The 27855-nt window shown below is 37.9% G+C and overlaps 1 protein-coding gene across 2 annotated transcripts in view; it reads left to right on the forward strand.

Annotated features, from left to right (window-relative positions):
- The window catches only part of gabrb2a (gamma-aminobutyric acid type A receptor subunit beta2a), a 55458-nt gene that overhangs the window by 5474 nt on the left and 22129 nt on the right, over positions 1 to 27855 (forward strand). For both annotated transcript variants that reach the window (XM_055178263.2, XM_055178262.2), the window contains exon 4: positions 17105 to 17325. In XM_055178263.2, coding sequence (XP_055034238.1) covers positions 17105 to 17325 — 221 coding nt within the window. The remainder of the gene's footprint in view (positions 1 to 17104; positions 17326 to 27855) is intronic.

Here is a 27855-nt window from a genome sequence, read left to right on the forward strand (position 1 = left end):
ACAGCAAAGATGCAGAAGTATCATGTTAGGTATTTTAAGCTCCTTTATTTCCTATTGCTTTCTTGAATGCATTCATATTTACAGGTCAATTCATAAGTTTACATACCCCTTGGAAAATCTGCAAAATGTTAGTACTTAAATATAAAGCAATTAAAGGGGACATTTCACAAGAAGTTATTTAAATGTCAAATAAATCTTTGGTGTCCCCAGAGTATGTATGTGAAGTTCTAGCTCAAAATACATATAGATAATTTATTATAACACGTTGAAATTGCCACTTTGTAGGTGTGAGAAACCTGCCGTTTTTGGGTGAGTCCTTTCAAATGCAAATGATTTGATCTCTGCACTAAATGGCAGTGCTGTGGCTGGATAGTGCAGATTGAGGGGCGGTATTATCCCCTTCTGACATCACAAGGGGAGCCAAATTTCAATGACCTATTTTTTAACATGCTTGCTGAGAATGGTTTACCAAAACTAAGTTACTGGGTTGATCTTTTTCACATTTTCTAGGTTGATAGAAGAACTGGGGACCCAATTATAGCACTTAAACATGGAAAAAGTCTGATTTTTATGATATGTCCCCTTCAAAGGGATCAGACAAATTAAAGATTTTTAATTTGCTTTTAATTTAGTACAGTCTCTAACTCGCTTTAAGAAATGTTTACATAACAGATGCTTACATATAAGTCACAACACAGAACAATAACTGCATTTACAAAAATGACCCAGTTTACATACCGTTAATTCTTAATACTCTAATGTTTCCTGGTTGATCAAAGATTGTTTTTATAATAATAATAATAATTATAGTAATAATAATAATAGTTTTATTTATGTACCAACATTCATGACTCACTTGTTTGATCTGTTATGTCCATTAAACGGATAGTTTACCCCAAATTGAAAATTCTGTCATCATTTTCTCAACGTCATGTTGTTATAAACCTGTATGAGTTTCTTTATTCTGTTGAATACTAAAGAAGATATTTTGATAAATGATGGGAATAACACAGTTGAGTTTATATAAAGTGTTTATTTTCCTATGGAAGTCAATGAATACCGTCAACTACCATGTTTTTGATGTTCAACAGAAGAAACTTATAAAGGTTTAGCACAACATAAGGTTAAGTAAATGATGACAGAGTTTTCATTTTTGGGTGAACTATCCCTTTAAACTGCCCACTGATCTTCAAAAAAGTCTGCTTTTCCAGCATCTTCTGTATGATCGACCCCTTTCCAACATTAGCTTTATGATGTTGAGATTCCTCTTTTTACACTGAGGAGGATAATGATGCTTAAAAACGCAATGCAATACATTAAGAGCCAGGGGTATTAAAACTTTGGAACAGGATAGCGGTGTAAATTATATTTTGTTTTGAGGGAAAGAGTGGAAATAAGGTAGCTTCTATTCCAAAGGGCATTAATACATAAAAAAAGACAAAATAATAACAAATAAAAGTGATAATCCTGTTCTAAAGTTTTGGTACCCCTGGCTCTTTTTTTCTATTAACAATATGTTCATAAAGTGACTGCTATACCATAATATTGACCACTGTCCCAGGCATCTGATTTAAGATGTGATAGTGTAATGTCTATTGTATTACTCTGTAGTCCTTTTTCTCTCACATTAATAAAATTATACTTTAAGTTAATTTAGTGTTGTCACTGTACCATACAGTAGCTGGTATCAATACCAGTAAAATTTATGGTTTTCAGTACCAATTACAGTACCAAAGCAATTGAACATCACACTGTTTTATTAATCAAGTTAAAGCAACACTAAAGACTTTTTGCTCTTTGCTCCCCCTACAGGTTAGAAGCGTAATTGTTCATTACTACTGTGGTAAATACTGCAGCAGCTGGCTCTGATTGGATTGTAGGTCTGCCGTAAAGCAAGTTTTTGTAGTTTTCACTCGAACTACAGGACCACTTCCCGATGGTTGGAAACTTCTTTAATGCGGTTTTGGCCGATAGAGGGCTGCAAAGCGAATGTGAAAGTGCCGTTCACCCTGTTTTGAGTGGATGAACCACTGAATCTTTTTTGGAAACGTTATGTTGAGGTAAAAAAAACTCTTTGGTGTTGCTTTGAATATCATTATAAAATAACAATATAAACGCATTGCCCTTACGTATTTACTTTATCAAGTATAAATTGTCTATTATCTGTGTGTGTTGCTGAGGTCTTTCATGCTGATGAACATCATCCTAACAGCGCATTCACATGGGGGGCGTCAGCGTTAACGCTTCCCAATCACTTTTAATGGGTGACGTCATGCGTTGCCGAACTGAATTGTGGATCCGTCGGCGCCGCGTCAGTGCCGTTGCTCACGGCAGAAGTTGAACATTTCTCAACTTTTCAAGTGGCAACGTGTGCGTCAGCCAATCAGATCGCCTTATGCAAATTACCTAGACAGAGCCAGCCAATTACGTTTATGGAAGAACGGAGCATGTGTAGCGGCCACTGTGATTGGCTGTTGGCCACGCTTCAGACAAGCCTTCCGTTAAGCGTTAACGCTTACGCCCCGTGTGAATGCGCCGTCAGTGTGCTGCTTTAAAAGACAAAACTTTAGTAGGATAACTGGTTGACACGTAGATGCAAATACAACATTAAATGACTGCCACAAGGTGAATTAACATTTTTAAACTATTGAGCAATTATATTACATTTAGAAAAGATTACACAGATTAAAGTACCGGCATATTAAAGATAAAACGACAAACATTGCTAGCCATACAATTATTATTTTCCATCACAATAGTTTGGTCATCAAAAGCCTCTGCTTTGTAAAGTTTTTAAACCACTTTGTGTTCTCCAATTTATTTATAGTTTTCAAAGCATTAAATGGTTAATAAGGACAACAGAATGTGTGAGCATTATCCCCGCTGGTACTGTACTAACAATTAAGTTCACAAACTGGGATTTATTTCAATCTAGCATTGAAATTAAAATGTTTTATAACACTCATAATTCAAACGCAAGCACTGATGCTCACCTGCTTGAACTTCAATGAATCCAGGTGTCGGCCTTTAATGTGTTTCCTCCTTTCATCACAACACTTTGCTCGTTTTCTCTGTGATCTGCCGTAAATCTGTGTACTTCCTGTACACGACTCTGCGCAGCTTTATACGATTTTGTAGAGTTCAGAAACCTGCATTAGCGTTCACTGTATCTTTTTTGCGTCTACGAACATTTCCCGACTGACTACCTGTCAAAGAGCGCATCAGTTCCGGGTAGACACGGTTTTGCGGTGGTTCGGTACTTAAAGGTCACATAACCCACACTGTTGCTGCTTATCTCATCTCAATTAATCTTGAGTACCTGTATTGCATCCTTCATATATCTAAATAGTCTTTAGTTTTATCAGATTTCTAAAAGACAGATCAGCTGTACCGATTCTTTTCGAATAACAGCGGGCAAGTTACGAGCAAGCAACACACACACAAAACATTATCCCACTATCTCTGGATAACTTATGATTCACTACATGTTCGTGTTGTTTACATTAATATGCCCTTACACACCAATTGCCAACAAAACACAGACATTTAAAGCAGTTTTACTTACCATCTGTGATTCATGATCCGATTTGTACCGCCCCATTTTAACGAAATCCAGCATTAAACAAACACACGCACAACTCTGCTGCTATGCCGGATAAGCAAACTATATCTATTGTTTTCATAATGCTGGGATCATTGGGAAGCTGAACAAGCTTAAATTTTCATCACAAACTACAACACATTTCTTTGGCGTTGATTTCGTATTAGGTCATGGTTGGTGTGTGCGGGCGCTATTCCTAGTGAAGTGCCCATATATGGACGTCCACTGTACTTTCTGGACTGAAATTGCCCATAAAAGAAATAAAGCATGAATCATTTATGTAGGAAAAAACTTTTCGAAACCCTGGGAAGTGCACAGAAATACTCCACCATACGTCCTTTTTGGCACTTTGCCTATGTTTAGCATAACTCTTAATTAGCGTTAATAAGTCAGAATGCACGAAATAGCTTTAAACTCCCTCTTAAAGAAAAACTGGTACTGATTACTTTATTATTTTTAGTATTGACTTTTAGGGCTGTGCAAAAATATCCATACAGCTTAACAGCTAACTATCGTGATAATTTTTCCACCATAGTGTATCGATATTTCAATCTCTACTGTTGATATTTAAAAAAAATCTAATCCCTCTGTGTGGGTAAAACGTCTTCCTCCGCCGCTACGGTAGTTGCAGCTGTCCAGTTGTCTGTCATATATGGCCATTCAGCCAATGAAAATTTAAAAACGCCTGCAGCTTTCAAAGCCGACCTGTGGAAGCACTTTAGCTTTAAAAAAAGTTTTTTTTTTTAATTCAGCTCTATTTTTTTTTACATTTTTAATAAAAAAGAGAAAAAGTATTGCAATGTATCACAACATGCAACGTATTGTACCGTATCATGATACATTGCACCACGGCAATGTATCGTGTTATGTATCGTATCATGAGGCCCTCGCCAATACCCAGTCCTAATGACTTTGTACTCTAGTCCATTTATTTATTTTCTAGTAGCTGTGTTAAATGCTGGATAATACTGCGCATATGAGATTCTGATCACCCTCATCAGCTTTATTTTGCGATGTTTTGCAGACTGTATATTATCCCTTTGGTATATGTTAAAATCTCCAACTAAATGTTTTTCAACCGAAGGTTAATCAAGCATCAACATTTTTTTATACAGGCGCTCAGTCGTAGATTAATTTGAAACACCTGGCGTTTGGTGTCGGTCTGACGTTGCAATAAACTTTGCCACTTAATCACGTCTTCGACATCAGACGTTTATCTCCAAACATGTCATCAACATCCTCATCACGGCACTCGTGGTTATGAGTTTAGATTGAGTGAAGTTAATGTGACAGATTTTCCTTGCGTAATCTGTAAATATATAATTTTGTGATGGGACGATGGGCTGCTCTGTGTTTAAGTAACTGTAAAAACACCCTGTTAGGAAGAAAGGCTAATCGGACCAGTCATGCCATCAGTACCTCTGGGCATGACCAGTGGATCTTACGACCATCTTCTTTTACAACCTCCAGTATGTACTTAACCAGTCATTCGGATGGCTTCCTTGTCATGACAGATTAATAAAGGCCTGTTGGGGGAGACGGGGAAACTATGGTCGTGGTGACTTGGCTAGTAGCCTTGTTATCAACATTTTCCATCACCATCTCATTTGTTTTATTGGCTGAAATCATAGGTTGGAAAGAGCAAATGATGACTTTTATTTTGGTTTTGAGGGTCAGATCTTAAATGGGGTTTGTGTAGTAAAGATGGATGTCTTGTAAATGTGATGAGTGTGGATTTGGGCTATGACAGGTTTAATGGAGAGCTCCCAGCAGCTTCTGCATCAGTGTCGGCTCTAAGTGAGAGAGACCCGACAAATTACGTCGTGTCATTCTGTCACAATCTCAATATGATCTATCGATCTGGATATCTATCTGAAGAGCAGCATGCTTCGCTTTATCTCACATAAGGTCGTGTGGCAGATTTTCTGCTTGTTCTGCTGTAGATAATGCTATGGTATTTTTAAATGTTGGCCTGTGCAAGCCTATGCAAGGATGTCGGTCAGTTGCATTGAGAGTAAAACTGCTGAAGGACTGAAGATAGATTCTGTTTCAGTGACTGCACTGATGTAACAAATTTGGATGAAAAATTATAGGAAACTTGAGATAAACAGAAATATGAAATTTAATATGCATCATTAAATGAAAACTAACTGCTATGTGCTGGGAGAATAAAGCATAGCATTAAAAATTTAAATAGTTTATGAAATATGTAAATAATTTAAATGTTACATTTTTTGACCTTATGTGAGCTCAATAACGTCACACAGGCTTCGGTGGGATTTAAAGGCACAATATGTAAGATTTTTGCATTAAAATATCCAAAAACTACTAGCTTTGTGCTATATATCTTGAACTTCATACATGGACTTACATTATCCAAAATGTTTTCAATAATGTTAGAATTTAAAGAATTAGATTTTGTGGTTTTTAAAGTGTTCCATCACTTGTCAACGGTGTCATGTTCGCATTATCCACAGTGTTACTGCTGTAGAAATCACAGATGAGATGCCATCCAAAAGCAGTACTAGTATGCAGTCGCTCTCACCATCGATCTATTAAGCGTCACATGCAGAAGTAGATGCTTTTGTTTAGAGCGCCACTCTACAGAGTCTTTCTATGAAGCCATTCTGTTGGCTTACATTAACATAAAGGTTATTAAACTTAATTCTATATCTTCTTCCATAAACATAGTAGGGTTGTCGTGTTTTTTGTGTGCTCCCGATTCCAGTCATTTAAAGGGAAACACTTTTTTGGAAAATAGGCTAATTTTCCAGGTCCCCTAGAGTTAAATATTTAAGTTTTACCATTTTGGGATTCATTGCAGCCGATCTCTGGGTGTGGTGCTACCACTTTTAGCATAGCTTAGCATAATGCATCGAATCTGATTAGACCATTAGTAGGGTTGGGCATTGTTTTGATTTGAACGATTCTGATTCTGATTCCGATTCTTCCTTTCGATTTCGGTTCTTTTCGATTCTCAATTCCGATTCTTTGAGGGGTGGAGTCAAAACATGACACAGGCTCATTTCAAAGAGGAAATGTTTATTTTGATTCAATGAGTTTAAGTTTTGGGAACTGCAGCTTATGTAGGAGAAAATTAGGAACGTTGTTGTTCACCACAACTAGCAATTTGGTTAAGCGCTTTGTTACACTACAATCACTTACCTGATTGTGACGACGAGGTAATGTTTGTTGGCGCAGGGTTGCCCGAGGAGGACGAGACCGTTGACCTGCGCAGCACATCGAACACGCTACAGTCCTTGTTAATTTGTACACCATGCAGGCGTAGGGGTTTAGTCATGTTTGTAGTGCATCCTCCCGTGCAAGAAATAAGTTTATCACATGTGTTGCACTGTGCCGACCCAGGCTTTTTTTAATGTGAAATAAAGCCACACTTTTGAGCGTCGCTTACCGTGCTCCATGACTGCAACAGAACAAGTGGGCGCGTGCGCGGCAAGCACTTCCGGAAATACAGTGGCCGCTATGAAAACCAAAACTTGCACGTTTGGAACCGATGATCGGAATCGAAACAAATTTTCTAAATGATTCCAATGGCATCGTTATTTTGGAACCAGTTCCAGTTGGAACCGGTTCTCGATGCCCAACCCTAACCATTAGTAGTGCGCTCAAATTCACGCAATGATATTACGCAGTGCCTGAAAATAGTCCCCTTGGTAACTTTCAATAGCAGTATGTAACTACAGAAGAGTCAAGCCTTAAATAGGAAAAATAACGAAACTCTTCTGTCACTTTTCAGCGCGATGCCAATGGTCCAATCAGATTCAATGAATTATGCTAAGCTATGCTAAAGTGTTACCGCCAGACCCAGAGATCGGCTGAATGGATTCCAAAACGGTAAAACTTAAATGTTCACTCTAATACTTAAATTTTCCTATTGCTTGGTGCACACTTCGAGTAGGCTACATTAAGGTTATTAAAGGTCCTGTTCTTTCTGTGTTTTTGAAGCTATGATTATGTTTTTGAAGCTATGATTGTGTTTATAATGTGCAATATAACATGTAAAAAAAAACGCTGTATTTTTCACACAATTTACTTAAAGGAGCATTGCGTAGGTTCTGAAATTTCTAACAGGTACTGACACCAGTGGCCGTTATAGAAACTGCAGCCAGTCTCATGCTTGTTCTCGGTGGGCACACTCGTACGAGCACGACCACAACAACCAGAGTTGCCGTAGCAACCACAGACAGCTCATTGAGATTCACCAGCATGTTTACAGATGTAAGAAAAGTTACAGTACTGTAAGGTTATTGTTTGACAGACCATATTTTAGTAAAATGTTGCCGTGCTACTTTATATTTTCAACTGAAGTCTACTTCTAAAAGTTTTGTAACACTGCATTGTAAAACACACTCCCGACACTCACAATCTTAATGCACTCGTGCTCTGAATAAAGATAATTCATATAAGACAGTAAATTTTGAAACGGTCCTGTGGCTGGCTAAGTTACCTAGCAGTTACCTACCTCCCTCCTAGAATCAAATGCCAATCCAATGTTTACTCTTGTCTTTGCCCCAATGCCAGTCACGCTCTATTTTGGCCGCACTAGATAAGGATTTTTTTTAACTTATGAGGAGTTTCCGTGGGTGCAGAGTCCATTTGAAACATGCTAGCGATTGCCGCTGTTTACTAATGGCTGCATTACGCGTGTATATGGAACGCCCAAGTAGACGAGAATTTTCGCGCCAATTCGGACCCGACTCTTCCACACACAATAGAGCCTACAGGCTGATAGAGACAACCGTGGAGGGCAGTCAAGGTGTCATTCTTTCTATTACATTATGGTTGGCTCTTAAATATACAAATGAAAACTCTATAAATTTTTTTTAAATTAATAAGCTACATAATGCCCCTTTAACTCTATAGTTTTCACTGTCCTAAAAACAGCCCAATGTCTTCCTTGTTTTATGACGAGTTTGGATTGTGTAGCTGGTTTATTGGTCGCGGTCACGTTTTCTGCTTGGTTTTAGATGCAAAATGTGAAGCAAATGAGCATGCGTTCTTGGCCATTTTGGTGGATTCTCGAGCCCAGCCCCGGAGCACCCATGGGATCGGCGCCTATGTGCGTGCTGTAACACTTCCATCCGTAAAACAACACTTGGTTTAAGTGAGATATCTTTTTGGGGTTATAATGTTTCCAGGCGCGCTGACAACGCATTCTGATGGTGTACTGGTAGTGCAGATTGATACTTTTTCGCAACCTTGGGTGACCAAGAGAAAATATCTCTCCCCATTTTTCTGCTCTCAAGCAGCGGGTCATCACTGATATATCAGTTGCCTCCTCTTGCTAATAGCGCACTAATTCTTGAGTCTGCTGGCTGTTTGCATTTACACGAGCTTGAAAATATCTTGCTGTGTGAGATTGTAATTTATATTTTTTATTTTTTGTGTTTTCATCATGGCAAAGACAATAGAACACACCATTCAAGTAAGGCAGATGTGTGTCGACCTTCATAAGTCAGGAAATGGCAAGAAAATAGCCACTCGCCTTAACTTGCCCGTATTTACAGTCAGAGGAATCATTAAGAAGTTTAAAACAACTGGAACAGTGACAAACAAGGCTGGAAGAGGTCCCATGTTTATCTTGCCACAATGCACAGTGAGGAGTATGGTTAGAGAAGTAAAAAAATTTCCAAAGCTTACTGTCACAGAATTGCATCAAAGAGTGGCATCTTGGGGTTACAAAGTCTCCATAACAATTATCAGAACCTCTATACATGCCAACAAGCTGTTTGGGAGGCATGCAAGGAAAAAGCCTTTGTTGTAAACATCTGGAGTTTGCTAAGCGGTACTGGAACTTCAACTGGGATCATGTGCTTTGGTCAGATGAGACTAAGATTGAGCTTTTTGACAACAAACACTCTAAGTGGGTCTGGCGTAAAACAAAAGATGAGTATGCCGAAAAGCACCCCATGCCCACCGTGAAGTATGGTGGAGGATCTGTGATGCTGTGGGCCTGTTTCTCTTCCAAATGCCCTCAGAACCTTGTTAGGGTGCATGGCATTATGAATGCTTTGAACTACCAGGACATTTTAAATAAAAACCCGAGGGCCTCTGCCAGAAAGCTGAAGATGGGTCGTCATTGGGGCTTTCAGCAGGATAATGATCCAAAATATGTGGCAAAATCTACACAAAAATGGTTCAGCAGTCACAACCTCAAGGTCCTCCTATGGCCATCTCAGTCCCCAGACCTCAATCGAAACCCTGTGGGGCGAGCTAAAGAAGAGAGGACCCAGGACACTGGATGATCTAGAAAGATTGTGCAAAGAAGATGGTCAAAGATCCCTCTCTCTGTGTTCTCCAATCTTGTGAAATGTTATAGGAGGAGATTAATTGCTGTCGTGTTGGCAAAAGGGGGTTGTACAAAGTATCAATATCAGGGGTGCCAATAATTGTGAAACGCATGATTTCAAGTTTTTTTTTTCTAAATTTATAAATTCTTTACCACCACCACCAAAGTAATGTACTTAAATCAAAGGTTGGATTTTTGTCTTTTTTTGCATTTGGGTTCTATGTTGTTGAAATAAAAAGGAGAATTTTTAGAAGTCCACGACCACATATTAAACAGGGGTGCCAATAATTTTGGAGGGCACTGTATAAATATACACACACATGTGTGTCTATGGATTTATATAGATTTTGACATATTTTTATATTTTAAATGAAAATATACCTAAATAACATTTTTCTTAAATTCATACATGTATGTGTGTAATTAAATATACATAATATATGAAGAGTTTGGTTCCAAATGAAATAATCCATTTTGACGAATTTCGGTAAAAACGTGTTTTCTATACCAAGAAAGTGACAAGATGAAAACTGAGATGAAACAAAGATGAAATGTTCTGTTACAAACTTTCACATAGCGTCTTTAGGTTATATAAACATAAAAAATTCTAATCCATAAAACGAATTACTTTTTCCACAAAATGCAATAAATCCATTAAATCCATTTTTTTTTCAAAATGCTGTAAATCTATTGAATCAATATATAAATGTGCATTCATCTTTGCCATTTAATTTTCATTTAGTTGACTAGTGGTATACACTGATTAAAAAAATAAACATTAATGGATTAACCAAATCACTTTGTCATATAGTCATTGCTGCTTAACATTTTTGACAGCGATAAGCTGTAAAATGTTTTGGTCCTGCTCAATTTTCGTTGACTTTGAGTAAAATAATGGAAAGTTTTTCATAAGATCCCCTGGGGTCAGTGTGTTAGCATGAGAAGCTTATGATGTCGAGAGAACAAGCAATCGTCTCCCGAGTGCCCCTCGAGTTAATTATTAGATGTTGATGACTTATATTTCTTTCCCGTCACAGAAAACCACCACAGGTTTATCAATGCCATCAAAGTATTATTTTGTTTTGTTTGTTTGTTGATCATGAAGTACAAAGTAGATGAGGAAAACTAGGAATCCGTGTACTTAACGCGCCGCCATTGTTTGTTTACAATGCGTGGAATGGTGCGCTGTGATTGGTGGAGCGGATTTATTGCATTCTGGAGAGAAGGAAAAGTGGCATTTATCGCGTCAGAATAACACGGCGGATATTGTATTTGGCGTAAAATTACGAATTTACTTTTAAATACTGACCTGATATAATACTGATTTGGGCAGTAACTAATTTTTATTATTTAAATTGACGTTTATCGCGTTTTGGAACCAACTCTTCATATACACACAGTACACACACGCACATATTATACACAAACTTTTATTTTGTATGTGATTAATCGCGATGAATCTTTTGACAGCCTTAAAAATATAGTTTTTTGCATAAATCCAAATGCTTGTGTTAACACATTACTAGTGTCTGTTGCAGCCTTTTCATATTTCCACACTTCAGACGCTTCAATTGCATATTTAATCTCGGGCTTTCTGTTTATGACACATACAACCGATCCCAATCAGTTAAAAATGCCTTGATCGGCCCTGAAAACGATCTTTGGGATCGGCTCAGGATATCCTTATTTGTGTGTCTTGTTGGACTGATTTCTAGTCAGCAGTGGGACGCACGCCCACTAGAAATCAGTGTCCCACGCACTTTAATAGCATCGAGAAGCGATGCCATTGGTTTTATATGCCGACTTGTGTGATCTCAATTCCTTCTTAATCAAAGTCAAATGCCTACTAATTACAAATAATTGTATCTGATGGTGTTGACCCATATTATCACACAACACTTTTCTGGTGAGAAAGTGTAAGAAACCACAGGCTGCATAAAAAAAGGAAAAATCTAGTTTTCTTTTCATATAAACTTCAGACTTTTTTGCCTCTAAAGTAGTGTTTGGTATAGTTTCTTTTTGTGTCAGACGTATTTTATTGAAGATTTTTCATGTCACATAAAGAATTCATAACCAATGCGCTCTTAATCAGTACATTTATGCAGCAGTTTTAGAGACGTCCTTGATTAAATTAATTTGCACTTGCAATTTCAGCTCTGTTAGCGATGATTAAACAGCACAACCTAAGCTTTTTTCTCACGTCGACTCACAAAACGTTTTAATTAAACCTGATCTTAAACGTCCGTGTCCCAGAAATCCTTTACGTATCCCTGTACAAACTCACTAGACCTCTGGATCCCGCATCATTGTATCTGTAGTGAAGCGTCGAGGGGGCCAAGTGAGAAATCTGGTCGGTCGCGATGTGAGCTCACAAAAGCTGCGTGTTTGCGTCTCGGTTTGAGATCTATTGATGTTGAAAAAGAGTAAACAGAGCCCGAAGAGGCATCTGCTACCATCTGTGACCATAGTAATTATGCTCACATTTGGCACTGAAGCCAAGAGGAAAGTTCCAGGTCCAGGTGTTTCACATTCTGTAGCCTGGCATCAGCATCCTGCTTGGAAAAATTTATATTTAACCTCTTTTCCAAAATGTTAATCTGCTTTTTTTAAAGGTCTTCAAACAGCAATTAATTATCACAATTGGGCTGTAGAAACGAATCATAAACTCACTAAAAACTGACAATGAAAATAACGTTTATGCATTTGGCACATGCTGCTATCCAAAGTGACTTACGGTGCATTAGAAGGTATACATTTTTCATCATCATGTCAGATGACGTTTTCCGCTGCTAATGCGATGCCTTGCCACTCAAATGCAAATTATTGATTGCTTGGATTATATTGAAATGTTTGAAACTTCTATGTATGCACTTGGCTGACGCTTTTATCCAAATGGACTTGCAGTTCCCTCAATCTATATGTTTTTTCATGTGTTCTCACTTGGGATTGAACACGTGAGATTACACGAACACAGTCTACATGCAATATTTATTGGAACATTTGCATTTTTTATAGCCTTTAATTTGCATTATTTAAAAGAAAGCATTGGACAAGATGTGAAATAACATACTTTTTAGTCCACTTTTCAGTTTGGCTTACTTATTTTACATGAATCGATTCTTAGTCTGTAACGAACATACAGTATGAGACTTATTCCCCAAGTGAAAGGAAACATGCGTGAGGTTTCATAGAGGAGGCTTAAGTGACCGAGTTGCCCGAGGCATCGGCTGCTTTTCCTGGGGGAAACCTGCGGTTGAGATGGTCCTTAACGCATCCAGTTCATGCCCAGATTTAAATGGTTAATTTATGCAATATGCATTGTTTATGTAATTATGCCTTTACATTAAATAAACTCTTCTCATCTGTTTTTTAGTTGCATACAATTTGCTGTCTACCCCGACCAGGTTGTGTTGCATAATTTAATAGTTACATCATGTTCAATGTGTGTTGTGTGTTTAATGTTCAGTATATGCCTGGTCAAGCTGAAGGATGTGAACATGTTGAACTGTGTGGGGCACAGCTGCTTCTTCCACTCGCTTTGAGTCAGTGGGGTTTGTCCTCTTATGACTGAGAGTAACTTTCAATTTGTTTATTTGTCATATACACTGCAGTGAAATGTACGAATTTATCAAGCAGGGATATTTCGGGACAAGACGATTACTGGTTTTAAGAGTTCCCTCGCAGGTTTTGCTGTAGAAGCACATTAAGATAAATATGGTGCTGGAAAGTGCCTGCCACCTGCACACTGCCCTCTTCATTCCCAGGCCAGCCAAAATTAAACCAAACCAAAGATAAAATCACATGATTTAAAGACTTGTGTGTTACAGTATTTATGTACAAGTTTTGAAGTCAATAATGTAACTGCAAAAATAAGATTTTCAGATGGGGTTTCCAAACTAGACTTTTAGCATCATGCAAAATGTATACAAAGACGCTTCCAGTAAGCAGATATTATATCATGCGTGCTGTTTTTTCACACATCATGGATTCTGACATGCTTGCACTGTTATGGTAACTTTTATTATCATTGTACACTTACCTAAAGGATTATTAGGAACGCCTGTTCAATTTCTCATTAATGCATATGGTGTAATGGTGTGGGGGATGTTTTCTTGGCACACTTTAGGCCCCTTAGTGCCAATTGGGCATCTTTAAATGCCACGGCCTACCTAAGCATTGTTTCTGACCATGTCTTGTCCATCCCTTTATGAACACCATGTACCCATCCTCTGATGGCTACTTCCAGCAGGATAATGCACCATGTCACAAAGCTCGAATCATTTCAAATTAGTTTCTTAAACATGACAATGAGTTCACTGTACTAAAATGGCCCCCACAGTCACCAGATCTCCACCCAATAGAGCATCTTTGGGATGTGGTGGAACGGGGACTTCGTGCCCTGGATGTGCATCCCACAAATCTCCATCAACTGCAAGATGCTATCCTATCAATATGGGCCAACATTTCTAAAGAATGCTTTCAGCACCTTATTGAATCAATGCCACGTAGAATTAAGGCAGTTCTGAAGGTGAAAGGGGTCAAACACAGTATTAGTATGGTGTTCCTAATAATCCTTTAGGTGAGTGTATAAAATAGGATTGAGCGATATTGTTATTTAGTTTTTTCTCCACCTGAAAAAGTCACGCTTTGACCTACAGTATTGGTCACATGCCCTCACTTGATAAACATTCACAAGTCAGTGTTTACCGAACTTGAACTTTGGATAGCAGCGAAATGCAAACACTTGGCACAAGCTTGCATTTACGGTCAGACACACTCGCGTATGTATGGAAGTCAGTGGAATGAAAAGTTCAATGTGACGCCCCCTCCCCAAGCTGCGGTCACACTAGACTTTGAGCATGCGAGTATTTGTCGGACGTTGCTGCGGGGAATGGGTGGAAAGCAGCTCATCAATATGATTGTTGGCTTTGTCTATTTGTACGACTTGACTTGAATTTTGCTACACAGTGACATATCATCACACAAGCTTGCATTTCTGAACTGATGCATTCTTATGCGTATGAATGTCCATGGAACGAAAAGTCTAATGTGAGCGCAGCTTTAGCCGTTTTGGAGAGACAAAATGATAACCCTGCTTTAAACCCAATAATGTTGTCTTGGGATATATGGGATGCTCAAACAAACAGACAATGTTTTAAAAGTTTAACAGAAGCTGCGTTTCTATTACAGATTTGTGCGAAACGTATACAATATTTTCTAAATGTCTATAAAAAAGTTTTTGAAATGACAGCGTTTCCACTAACCGAAAATATGTGACTAAAGCACTATTTGGACGGGATTAGTTTTCCAAACAACGTCTGAGTTTCAACATGTCCCCCACGACGTCTGTGATTTTATGCACTGATTCGTACGGGATTAAAATTCTCAGGCTATTCCGGAGATGGGAGTGTCTGTTTCATGCATTTGGGCGTTGCAGAAGAGCACGTGCTCTGGGTACGCGTGTTTGTAATGTTTAATATTTTGCTTTAAATGTAAAATTATGACAGAACATGTAATTTATTAATTTAACTTTAACAAATCAAAATAACTTATACAAATCCTATAGTAGCCTATGTATATTATATAACTGGCTGCTTATAATAAACCCAACGAAAGAAAGAAATAATGATTAATAACAATTTATTATCTTTATTAATTAACATAAACATTCCGGAGTTGAACAAAATAAGTTTAGTTACTTACTAATATGACAGTGGCCACTCTTAACAGTGTTTGATATTCAGCTAGTCTTAATTTAATTATTTTATTCTGCCGAATAGAAAAAAACATCCATATCTGAATGAATGGGACTCAGGAAGTACAATATATGTGTTAGTTAGACCTTACGGCAGATCACGTTGGCCAAAACACGACAAGAACCGTTTTTCAAAAGATATTGCGGGCAAACACAGGACGGGATGAAATTTCTCGGAGGACCTCTGAGTTCGGCGAAAAACAGTAGGTAAAGTGGTCTGGAATTTTTATGGAGGTCGTCAGAGAAAAACACAGACATGTCCGATTCGGACGGTATTAAAAACACAGAGGACCTCTGAGAAGCACGATTTTCTCAGAGGTCCCCCTGTAAAACGAATCCCGTCCGAATAGGGTGATAAGTAATTCCAAACATCACGTCGACTGATGTTGGTAGATTTACTAATATCCAGTGGCAGCTCGTGACTGCTCATCCGAAGGGCGCAAATTCAAATTATGTGTTCGGAGTATCATGTGTGTTGCTTGTGTTTTCAAAATATGTGTTTGTTGCGTCATGTGAACCATGTGCATCACGTGTTTTGTCAAAATAAGTGCCTGCTGCACACGCGTCAAAACCATTTATGATAAAAAAGACGCTCAGTTCACAAAATACACGCAAGACACTCCCTTAACAGTAAACTGATTACGCATGAGATTACGCGAGCGTCTCTTTTATCATAAACCCTTTAGACGCATCTGCAGCAGGCACTTATTTTGACAAGACACGTGATGCACATAGGATCATTCAACACACATAACACATATTTTGAAAAAAGAAACCACACACATGACGGGCTACATACATGTTGTGAGGAACTTCGCATCGAGCGCCCTCAAAAAACAAGTCACCACCCCCACTGCTAATATCGCATTCCCCGCACTTTTTACCAAAAGAGGTGTAGGATGATTATCCAAACATTAACAAAAAATTCCCTTATACTTAGGAGCAGCAACATATGAGGTGTTTCTTGGAGGTAACAGTACCTATTATTTTAAATCAAAAGAGATAGGAATGTTATCCAACCATTTTTTGGCAAGGAAAGCTTCTTATACTTGGGAGCAGACACGTATGAGGTGTTTCTGGGAGGTTTTAGTACATACCACATCTTTAAATAATGATTATGTGACGTATAATAAACCGTTTCCATTGCAGTTCTGCGAAATGCGCCTTTTCCAAATTGCCAGAAAAACCACCTTGTGTGAAATTTTTGCCGATATATGGGAGTTTTTCCCAAATTCGCAATGTTCATTTTCACAATTTTGAAATGCAGCTATTGAAACTTTTTAGGACATGTAAGCTTAAATTTGTACTTAAAGTTGCATAATTATTTTAAATTGGAGAAAGTATTTCAGCTAGAAATTATTTACCTTTAGGATTATTTTTTTTCTATATGTAGAATATTGTGATTTCCTAACGATACCCATATTCTCTTCATTTTTAGGACTACACCCTGACCATGTATTTCCAGCAAGCCTGGCGAGACAAACGCTTATCATACTCCGAGATCCCGCTCAACCTGACCCTGGATAACCGTGTGGCTGACCAGCTGTGGGTACCCGACACCTACTTCCTGAACGATAAGAAATCGTTCGTTCACGGAGTCACAGTCAAGAACCGAATGATACGGCTGCATCCCGACGGCACGGTTCTGTACGGCTTAAGGTATGTCCTTTAAAGTTATCACTGACGTTCCAGACACTGACCTGTATTCACCATCAGCAGAGGGTCTTATGATTCTGTCCATTCACCGGTGCTATTTTGCAAAACACCCACATAACACATTCACGATGTGCTGTTAAGGCCTGTTTTTATTATCTCTTGCTGTTGATGCATTATGCCGGTGTTAATGACTCAACGTTGGTTTCTATGTTTAGGAGGGATGAAATTGTTGTTGCTAATTCTAAGGCGGCATATTGTGCGTTCTGTTCCCAAGCCTGACAGCAGATTCCTTGTTAGAAGAGTGAACGAAAAAATCTGCACTGTGTTTAAGTTTAAGAAAAATCTATAGATATCATTTATAGCACTTCATTATGTAAGTTCGTGATTACATAAGCAAACACAAATTTTACATAACAGAAGAGACACTAAACACACACAAGACAACATGAAATGGAAAGCGAGAGAGCGTGTTGACCTGATCTGTACAACATTTCCACAGGGACTGCCCGAGTGCTGCTTCCACAATGGAAACCTATGAAAGACACAGCGTAGGCTGAGGGCGAGTGTATGTGTGAGTTTGGGAGCATGTATTAGGAAGATAATAGAGCATTTTTGCGATATTAGCATGCTTTAACTTTATTCAGGGCTAGGCAATATAGAAAATGATAAACAAGTATTATATTTCGTCATTTTAAGTGATTCTTAACCGAACAACCAATGTTGCAAAAATAGTTTGTTTTAAAGCTTTGATTGTGTTTATGGTCCAGAGAATGATGATTGGATCTTCTTACTGGAACTGACAAAAAATTATCTCACATATATTTTTTTTGTGAACTATCCCTTAAATAGGGGTGTAAATCAGACATTTCATTTATGATTTGATACAAAACCAATTTTCTCGCCAGCGATGCGATTTTTGCCTATACATCAAACACTTCTTCGATGCGTTTACGATTCGATTCATTAATCAATATTTTTATATTACGTGCCTAGTTAAGCAGTTACATTTTTGTTACAAATGCAACTATAATATATATAATAATATTTAACTTTTTGAAAATTGCACAATCTCTGTCCAGATTGGAACATTTACAACAACAAACTAAGAAAAAGACACTTTTTTTAAATAAAGAAAAATTAATAATGAAGGGCAAAATGTCACATAAAATCAAACTTATGATGGCAACAGTCAGTATTTTGTGCCAAAATGTGCAATAATCAGTCCTTTCAGAAGTTTTTTTGTGATTGTTGTAGGCAAAAATCCTTGATCTTACGTAGGGATGGGACAGTATGAAAATTTCATATCATGATTATAGTGACCATTATAGTGACGGTTATCAAAATTATCATAGTTTTGTTAAAATGAGATGGAAATGTTCAAAAAGAACTGATACACATACTGAAAACATTTAAACAAGTTTTTTTTTTTGAAAATCACAATTTAATATTCATGTCCCTGAAATTATTTATGTGGTAAAAATAAATAAATCTGTCTAAAAAGTTTACCGTGAATGAATACGTTATCCCTTAAATGCCGTCTTGTGCAAAAAACTGTTACATGTGCGCGCCTGCGTCAAACTGATTCTGGCTGGAGAGGATTTATCGCAAGTTTTCAAAATCACGGTAATCAAACACGGTTTTAATGATAATTAAATTTTAAACGATAATACTAACCGTCAGGACATTTTATCGCGGTTAATCGTGAAACCGGTTATCGTCCCATCCCTAATCTGACTCCCTAATTCTCTTAAAAAATGCAATGGAATATGCAGGGTATTTATGCAATTTTATGCCATGAAATTGCGGGAACTTGCCAAAATTGCGGGAACTTGTAAAAACTGTTCATTGATGTTCACGTCACGTAATTACGTCACTTCAATTCAATTTTATTTATATAGCGCTTTTCACAATTGGTAATAGTTTCAAAGCAGCTTTACACTAATAGAAGCAGGGGAAACACAGAAATATCGACAGACAATATAAGTAGCAAAATACAGTGGCTATGCATAAACTTTTCAAGCGAGCATATTAATAATGTCTCGTATACAAGAGGGTGCTAAGTTAAGCCAATGTCGGCTAAATCCCCAGGGTTGAAAAAAACCCCTAGGAGAAAAACCTCCCGACTTTTTAGCCTGAAAGGGACAAAAGTCCTAGGAGGGAAAAAACCCTTGGGAATTATATTGACTGTATATATATTTATATGGGATGTAATGGTATGTAAACGGATAAGGAGATTAAACTGGTTCCGTCGGTGGTTGTTGGTCAGGCATCGGCTGGGCATCTCGTTGAAGGACGGCCAGTAGATCAGTGGTGTGTTGACCTCCACGGCAGGCGGAACTAGGTCTGTTTGTCTCAATGTCCTCGGGTTCGAGGATGAGACAGGAAGAGAGAAACAAAATCCTATTAGCTTAGGGGCCGTTTGCATGTAATGCAAGTGTCACAGTGTTGTGTTTTAATATATGCTCGCTTCCAGACAGGCTAACTATTGCGGCATTAGTATATTTTCCCAGACAAGTTATGTGAATGCTTTGTTACGTACAAGCTAACTACTGCAAGTTAAGTACATTTACTAGACAAATTATGTGAATGCTTAACATTCCCATGACAACAGGGGACATGGCTGTGCATGTGTGAAGTAAATGCAACATTTTTAAATTTTCTGTAAGGCATATATGACTTTTTGCTACGAAAATGCGGGGATTATGAAATCATGCAAGCCCCGCATATTTTGCGAGCAGAAATCTGCAATTTATGCGGTGAAAGTGCGGCTTATTTAAGAAATGCGGCCCCCGCATAAATATGCAGACTTTGGCTGATTATGCATTGAATCACATCACTTACTGACTCTAGCAGAGGAAAATAAACAAAAAACGAGCGGTTTGGCAGAAATGCGTAGATGAACGATACGTCAAGAAATGAGGACGTGGAGAGTGTCAAAATAAAGGTACCGCAAATCGATTTTTTTTATGTGTTGCATCGATGCATGGGATCGTTAGAAATAAAATTGATTTAACGATCCGTATCGATACATCATTATACCCCTACCCTTTAACGCTAACAAATAGCTAAATCAGAATTTGGAATCGACTCATCTGATTCACAGAAAATGAATCCCAACTCTGATGGCAGTAATGCTACTGAAGCTTAATGCTCTTATGCTCGTGAGTCATGAGACGTGGTAGGGTTGTGAAATTTGTTTAATGACACACGCAAGTCTAACTTGATAGCCCAATAAAAAGCATATTAAAATCATTGCTGTATTCGCTCGGCTGCCTAATTTTATACCCCAATTAAAATTACTGTAAATATTTCACCCACTACTAGCTGTTTTGCAGATGGTTGTGAAACAAAGCTGCTAATGGGAAGTGTTTAACGGCAAGGCAGAAAGATTTTTGGGTTTATGGGAATTTAGAGCGGGTGTATTGGTGTTGTCCTTGTTTTTCTGGTACCCTGCTCAAGGAACTTCCTCAATTACCAGGAGAAAAAGCAAATAACAGTGCAATAACTGTCAGTAATAACTGTCTGTGAGAGCCTAGTCTTGAGTATTGAGCGCAGGGTGGTAGATCTGATTATTCTGCTCCTAAAAGACTTGAACCAATAACGTGGACACCACCCAGGAGATAAAATCAAATAGGTTTAATACTACTTCTGGATCATAATACAACTATTAAGATGTGTTACAGCTTAGTGGCCTGTGCTTCACTTGTTTGTTCTGCCTAACTTGATAACTCTTTGTGTTATTATTATATTATAATATAACGTTGTTTTCCACACTTTTGTACGTCTAAATACCTAAATGTAAAAAAATGTAATATTGGTCAGTTTTATATTCAGATTGTATTTCATTAAAAAAACTTTCTTTAAAGCCCAGCCGTGTGAAATAAAGGCAGGTCTGTATTGCATCTCGAGTTCCCCATTTGGAAGAAACTGTCTGCTTGGATGTATTAACTTTGTATTAAAATGCGTTTTGGTCGATCAGATCACAAGTGGACGAGCTAGACACATTACCGTTCACACCTGATGTTTTAAATTGCCTCTTTTGTCCACTTTCGACTACTTCTGGGTTTTAATTGACGTTCATTAATATCATGTGAGTACAGCTGCTTGTGTTGTTTGTTAGCAGGGGCGCCACTAATGTGGAAGTTAGGACGATTCTAAGGGCCCACGCAATATTGGAGATCATTTTTATTAGTAACAGTGGAAAGTTATAGAAATGATAAATGTATTTACCAAAGAGTTACCAACAAAACAAAGTTATGGCTTGTTTCTGCATTTCCGGCAAAATCCCTCAAGACTAGAGTCAGTCAGTCACAGAGTGAGATCAGATGGTAAACTGCCAAATTAGAGATGACTTTGACGAAGAAGTAAAAGTCTAGACATCAGAAACTTAAAGAGAAGCTAAAGAGGTCAGAGAAAGTGAGAGAAAATGGGCTGACAATTGCTCACCCAGTATTTTTTTTAAAGAAAGCTACAGTATATATATAATTCATTCACAGGGCTTCCTTTTGATGTAATGTTAGCCTCAGTAATAATAGCCAACTGCTATCTGATTCAATTCAGTATTCAATAGGTTACGTACGTTTATCACCACTGTAATTTTTGTCCAGCGGCTGGCGGACTTTTTGCTAACTACAACCGTGTATGCTAATGGACTCTTTGGCTGCGTCCAAAATCTCATACTGTGAAAGTAAATACGAATTAGATGAAGTACCTACTCATTGACAGTTAAAACAATAAGTACTATATAGAATGAATATGGATAGTATGAATGAATTTGGACGTACAGTACTACATCCGTCATGTTGATACATCACATGACACACGTCATCTTACCAACAAGGTAGTCGTTAACTGGAATGATGTTAAACTAGCGCAATTTAACCACAAGGGATAGCTGTTTAATATATGTATTTGCATTTAAATAAAGCGACAGTTCTGCTTTCGGGCATTTTTGAATAAAACAACACCCCTCCGCATCTCCGCATCAACCAAACGCATCTTAACTCTTTTCCCCTATTGATGAGTTCCCTACCAATGAGTGCGTTTACATGCACAGCGGTTTTCTTTTCTTTTATCAGGGAAAGCCCATAAACGGCATAAGAAACTTGACATATCAGTTCAATTCAATTCAAATGTAATTATATAGCGCTTTTCACAGTTGTTTAATTGTTTTAAAGCAGCTTTACATTAATAGATGCAGGAGAAAACACATAAAAATCTTAAACATAAGCAGCAGAATATAGCGGCTAAGATTAACCGTACTAGCGAGCGTAGTAATAATGTAACTTATATGAGAGGGTGCTAAGTTAAACAATGTCAGCAGACTCCCCAGGGGTGGAAAAAACCCTAGGAGAAAAACCCTGGGGGAAAAGTCCTATGAGGGAAAAACCCTTGGTATAGAGCCAGACATAGCTGATTCAATAGAGGATATATTATTTAATAGGTATGATTTTATAACATTTTATGGGAGTTAAAACATAGCCAGTTTATTGATTTGCATGTAAACGCATGAGACTAATGAATTTTTAAGGTCATTCCATATTTCCGTTCTTGGCCAACTTAAAAAAACACAAACTTTTGTGAAAATGAGCAAAAATGCTGTTAGGGAAAGAATTTAAACAGGGCCTAAAGAATTGAGTTTGTTTGTATTTAGACAAATTTTAACTGATAGAAAATGTGTGCTTTTAGTTATGCAATGAGTGTGAAGCAAGTTAATCAACTTAAAGCTTGCCAGATCAAGAAATTGCTTTCCGGTATCATGTGCAGTTTGCATCATACAATCAGCTAGCGGACTGTAGGCGGCCTGTAGACGTGCTGTCTGAATTTGAGACCAGTTTCAAATGGACTCTCATTGATTTTTTTTTTGTGTTCACAATGATGAAGCGAAGAAGTTATTGTGTTGCCAATGCGACGCTTTCACAGCATTTTAGAGAATGAGATAACTCAATAAACACACATTATGAGGAATGCAGCAAGTCTGTGTACTGGGTCCAATTAAGGAAAGTTCCCGTGCATAAGGTTACTTCAGTCTAAAATGCACTTGACTCATATAAGAGATAGATCGATTTAAGCAAGTCTAAATTACTTCACTTAGTGACTGAGAAAAGAAGAGGTGTTCCATTTACATCTCATTTACAGTAGATGGGCTGTAAATGAGCCAAACAATAAAATGAGGAAACGTTCATTAATTCTCATTTGCAGAATGGCTGGCTACATTATGTGCAGTTGGATGGTGAGGTTTTGTCAGATGTCTAAGGACAGGGCAGCTCTGGTGTGCCCAAGCTTCTATTAATAGCAGACTATTCATTTATTTTGTTTAATCACACATTGCTGTGCCATCTTTCTGTGTAGATTGTGGGTAAATACCATCTTAAATCAAATAGACACCACTGAAAGGGAAATAGCTGAATTGGCTGTAAAATGTCTTACTCTAGATTCTGTCAATAATGACTTTGCAGGGTCAACAGCAAGGTTAAAACCAGCCCTGCATTTTTTCCTTGTTGAATACCACGTTTATGTCACAGTATTTAAGGAACTGGGTTGGTAATAATATCATAATAATAATTTTAAACCTACCAATTTGATGTCCCTGTAAAATTTGTTTGGCATTCGGATACCTACCTCATATTTCATTCTCCACATGCTGTGCTGCCCTTTTAACAAAACCACAAACAGTAGTTCAAAATGCAAAATCCTTTACTGTGATTCACTGCAATATTTTAATGGTTCCTCTTTCCATCCCTCATAATGTAATGTAGTCAAAACCCCTGCATGATGTGTTGCAGCACCAGCCTCCGTAAACAAGGTCATTTAGAATAAAGGTACACATTGTGCCCAGGGGTCTGTACCCAACCCTAACACAAACCTGTCCAACGCACAGGAGAACCGTAGTATTGCTGCCAGACTCTTGATAGATGGATAAACAGGGTCTTTTTGGGTTTTTTAAAGAGGTGTCACAAGGATAACTGGCTTGTGGAGGCCAAGCATTCATAATGACACTGCTTTTTGATCCTTCGATGTCAGTATAGTTGTGAAGCATTTGGATTGTTTACCCACTAATAGAGAAAGTTGATCTTGGACTAGACCATACTGAGCCAGGTAAGTTCACCCAAAAATGAAAAAATGTCATTGATGACTCACCCTCATGTCGTTCCAAACTTGTAAGACCTCCGTTTATCTTCGTAACACAGTTTAAGATGTTTTGTATTTGGTCCAAGAGCTTGTTGACCCTTCATTGAAAATCTACGTACGATATACTGTCCATGTCCAGAAAGGTAATAAAAACATCATCAAAGTAGTCCATGTGACATCAGTGGGTCAGTTTGAATGTGTTGAAGCATCGAAAATACATTTTGGTCCAAACTAGCAAAAAGTATGACTTTATTTAGCATTGTCTTCTCTTCCGCGTCTGTTGTGAAGCGCATGCGTGAGATTAAAGTCACGTGATTGCAGTGACGTGGATGACGTACGACACGGCTGACGTGTTATCTGGTGCGCCCCAGCTGTTTTTTTTTGTGCGCCCGGGCATTGTTACAGTCTGGGGGAGACGCATGCTGTTAGTTTGAAAAAAAAATTAGCAAACATGTCTGAGGATAACACGTCATTCGCATCACTGCAGTCACGTGACTTTAGTCCTGCGCATGCACTTCACAACAGACGCTGAAAAGAAGACAATGCTGAATAAAGTCGTAATTTTTGGTATTTTTGGACCAAAATGTATTTTCGATGCTTCAACACATTCTAACTGACCCACTGATGTCACATGGACTACTTTGATGATGTTTTTATTACCTTTCTGGACATGGACAGTATACTGTACGTATATTTTCAATGAAGGGTCAACAAGCTCTCGGACTAAATCAAAAACATCTTAATCCATGTTCTGAAGATGAATGGAGGTCTGACATTATTTTCATTTTTGGGAAAACTATCCCTTTAACCAAACTGATGAAGTCTAGCTTACGTGTATGAATATGAATAGATAGCCATGTGTGAAGGAGAAGTCCGTGGTGTTGGGGAGGTCAGTTCAGGGGAGTTTAACAGCGCTTGAGAGTAAACATCTCTGACTTTTATTTCTCAGCCCCCTTTTCAATCGGATACAAGCTGCCAGAGGCATTAAGTGCACTAAACCGGTGAGGGTCAGAACTGGCTTCCTTTTGCACTTAATATATCGAGCCAAGCCCTCTTCAAACGCATACAAATCAAGCTGTAAGCAGCAGGTTGCATGCAGAAGGATGAGAAAGACAAAATTAGAGATAAAAAGTGAGAGAGTATGATACAAATGGTGGGGTGGCGGGGCAGAAATAAGAAAGTCTATAAAGGGTTAGCAATGTTAAAATAGCCATTTGTGATGTGCAGCTTTTTCTGGGCGACAGTTAATAAAAAAGCATCATAGATGTAGTCCATATGATTTAAGCTGCAGTATATTCCTACAGTAAATTCATGATGCCGTACAGTTGCTTTGTGTGACAAAAACAAGAATGAAATTATTTTTTTGCATCTGATAAATGCCTAAAAGTTGTTGTTACTCATAATGGTGTCCTTTCCCAAAGCTGATGTCTAGTCCGAATTTGTGTCCAGAACAAAAAAAGTTGCTCTGCATTCTGTGACTACAGGGAAACCCAATGTCATTTTGGCTGACATTATATCAATGCACCATTTTTGAATCTGGACCCACAAATATGCATCTCCTTTCATGTTTGTTTTGTGTGGTTTTTGTCCATTTTGGAATTCATTTACATTTACATTTGACAGATGGTTTTATTGAATGTGACTTACAGTGCATTCAAGCTAAACATTTTTGTTACGCAATGCTCTATCACTTGAGCTAAGATCAAGAGTCAATTTAAGAGACATTGTAGCACTTCACCACATTTCACCTTCAGCTAAGAGCTTTCCAACAACATGCACCATAATAGGGATGCACCGAATGTTCGGCAACCGAAATTATTAACCGAAATATTATAGCATTTTTGGTATTCGGCCGAACAAGTGGAAAGACTGAATACATTTTACCGAACAATGAGGTTTTTAATGAAGCAATGAAATAGCAACCAGCGTATAGTGAGAGGCGCACACTCTTTATAAATGCAGCGTGTCAGTGAAAGCATTTGAAAGTTTTCGAGAAAAATGCAAAAACATACAACAACACAAGTTTAATTTATCATTTAAAATCAAGCCACCCTGAACAACATAAAGTACAAGAAAAAAAGCACAGGGATTATGATCTTAGGTAGTTGTCTGCTCCATGCACACTTAGCGCATGACTCTTTAGCGCTGCATCTCATATCACAGATGAGAAGAGGAATGACGAAGTGCGACATCAGTGTCTAACAAAAACAAAACTTTCTAGAATCAATAAAATCCTACAATGACAAACTTGCTTATATTAAGCAAAGAAATAAAACATTTGTTTTGTGGTCCTGTCAATCATTGTGCCGTCTCACTCTTCCGCTGCATTGTACTGGGCACCGCAGCTCGTGCTGGACCGAGCAGGCAGATGCACGTCTGCTTCCCAACAAATCTTACGTTTCTTAAGCTAGAGTAATGAATAGTGTATTTGCACTTTGAGCGGTAATAGAAGATCGAAGTAATATCCATTTAGCCAAGACGCGTTTATATGGCCGGATGCAGATAGGTATACGATCAGAGAAACGCATAAGGTGACCAGGTGTAAAAAGACCCTAAAATGTCTGCTGGATGGTTAAAAAATGGTGGGGAAAATTGTCAAAAAAAAAAAAAAACATGTTCGGTATTCGGCTGAGTGTTTCATTTTATTCGGTTTTGGCTTCAGCCAAGAATTTTTCTTCCGGTGCATCCCTAATACAAAACCTAATCATCTATAGAGGCCAACCACTTCCTAATCTATTCATCTCTTAGACACCAAAATGCACTGAGACTATTGCTGATGATGTAGTGACCTATAAATAGCTGGTTATTTTTACCTCTGCCATCTTGGCCTAATTTTCTGATTTCCCAGAGCTCCCAGTACTTCCAGAGCTTCCTGTGGAATTGCGGTTGTGGGATAGTGAAGTAGGAATCTCAGGAGGATCCGTGTTTTTGGCATCCTGATTTATGACTACAAAGGTTTAAAAAAAATAAAGAAATTGGGCTTATGCTGTAAAAACTGTCAACATATTAACATTTAATAACCTGAAAACTATTGCAATTACTGATGAAATCAACGATTGTAATGAACAAATATGTTGTTTTAACATAATATTGAAAGCTATTTTTTACAGTGTAATTTTTTAGGACAACTAAAGTTGTTTGTTTATAGGGATAGTTCACCTAAAAATAAAAATTCTGTCATCATTTACTCAATATCGTGTTGTTAAAAAATCAGAGGACCCATTGACTTCCATAGTAGGAGAAAATAATATTATGGAAATCTATAGGGCCTCTGATCGGATTGGTTACAAACATTCCTCAAAATATATTTTTTTGTGTTCATCAGAACAAAATTTTTTTTTACAGGTTTGTAACAACATGAGAGTGAGAAAATGATGACAGAATTTTCATTTTTGGGTGAAC

The sequence above is a fragment of the Misgurnus anguillicaudatus genome, chromosome 16 (assembly GCF_027580225.2).
Source record: "Misgurnus anguillicaudatus chromosome 16, ASM2758022v2, whole genome shotgun sequence".
NCBI lineage: Eukaryota > Metazoa > Chordata > Actinopteri > Cypriniformes > Cobitidae > Misgurnus > Misgurnus anguillicaudatus.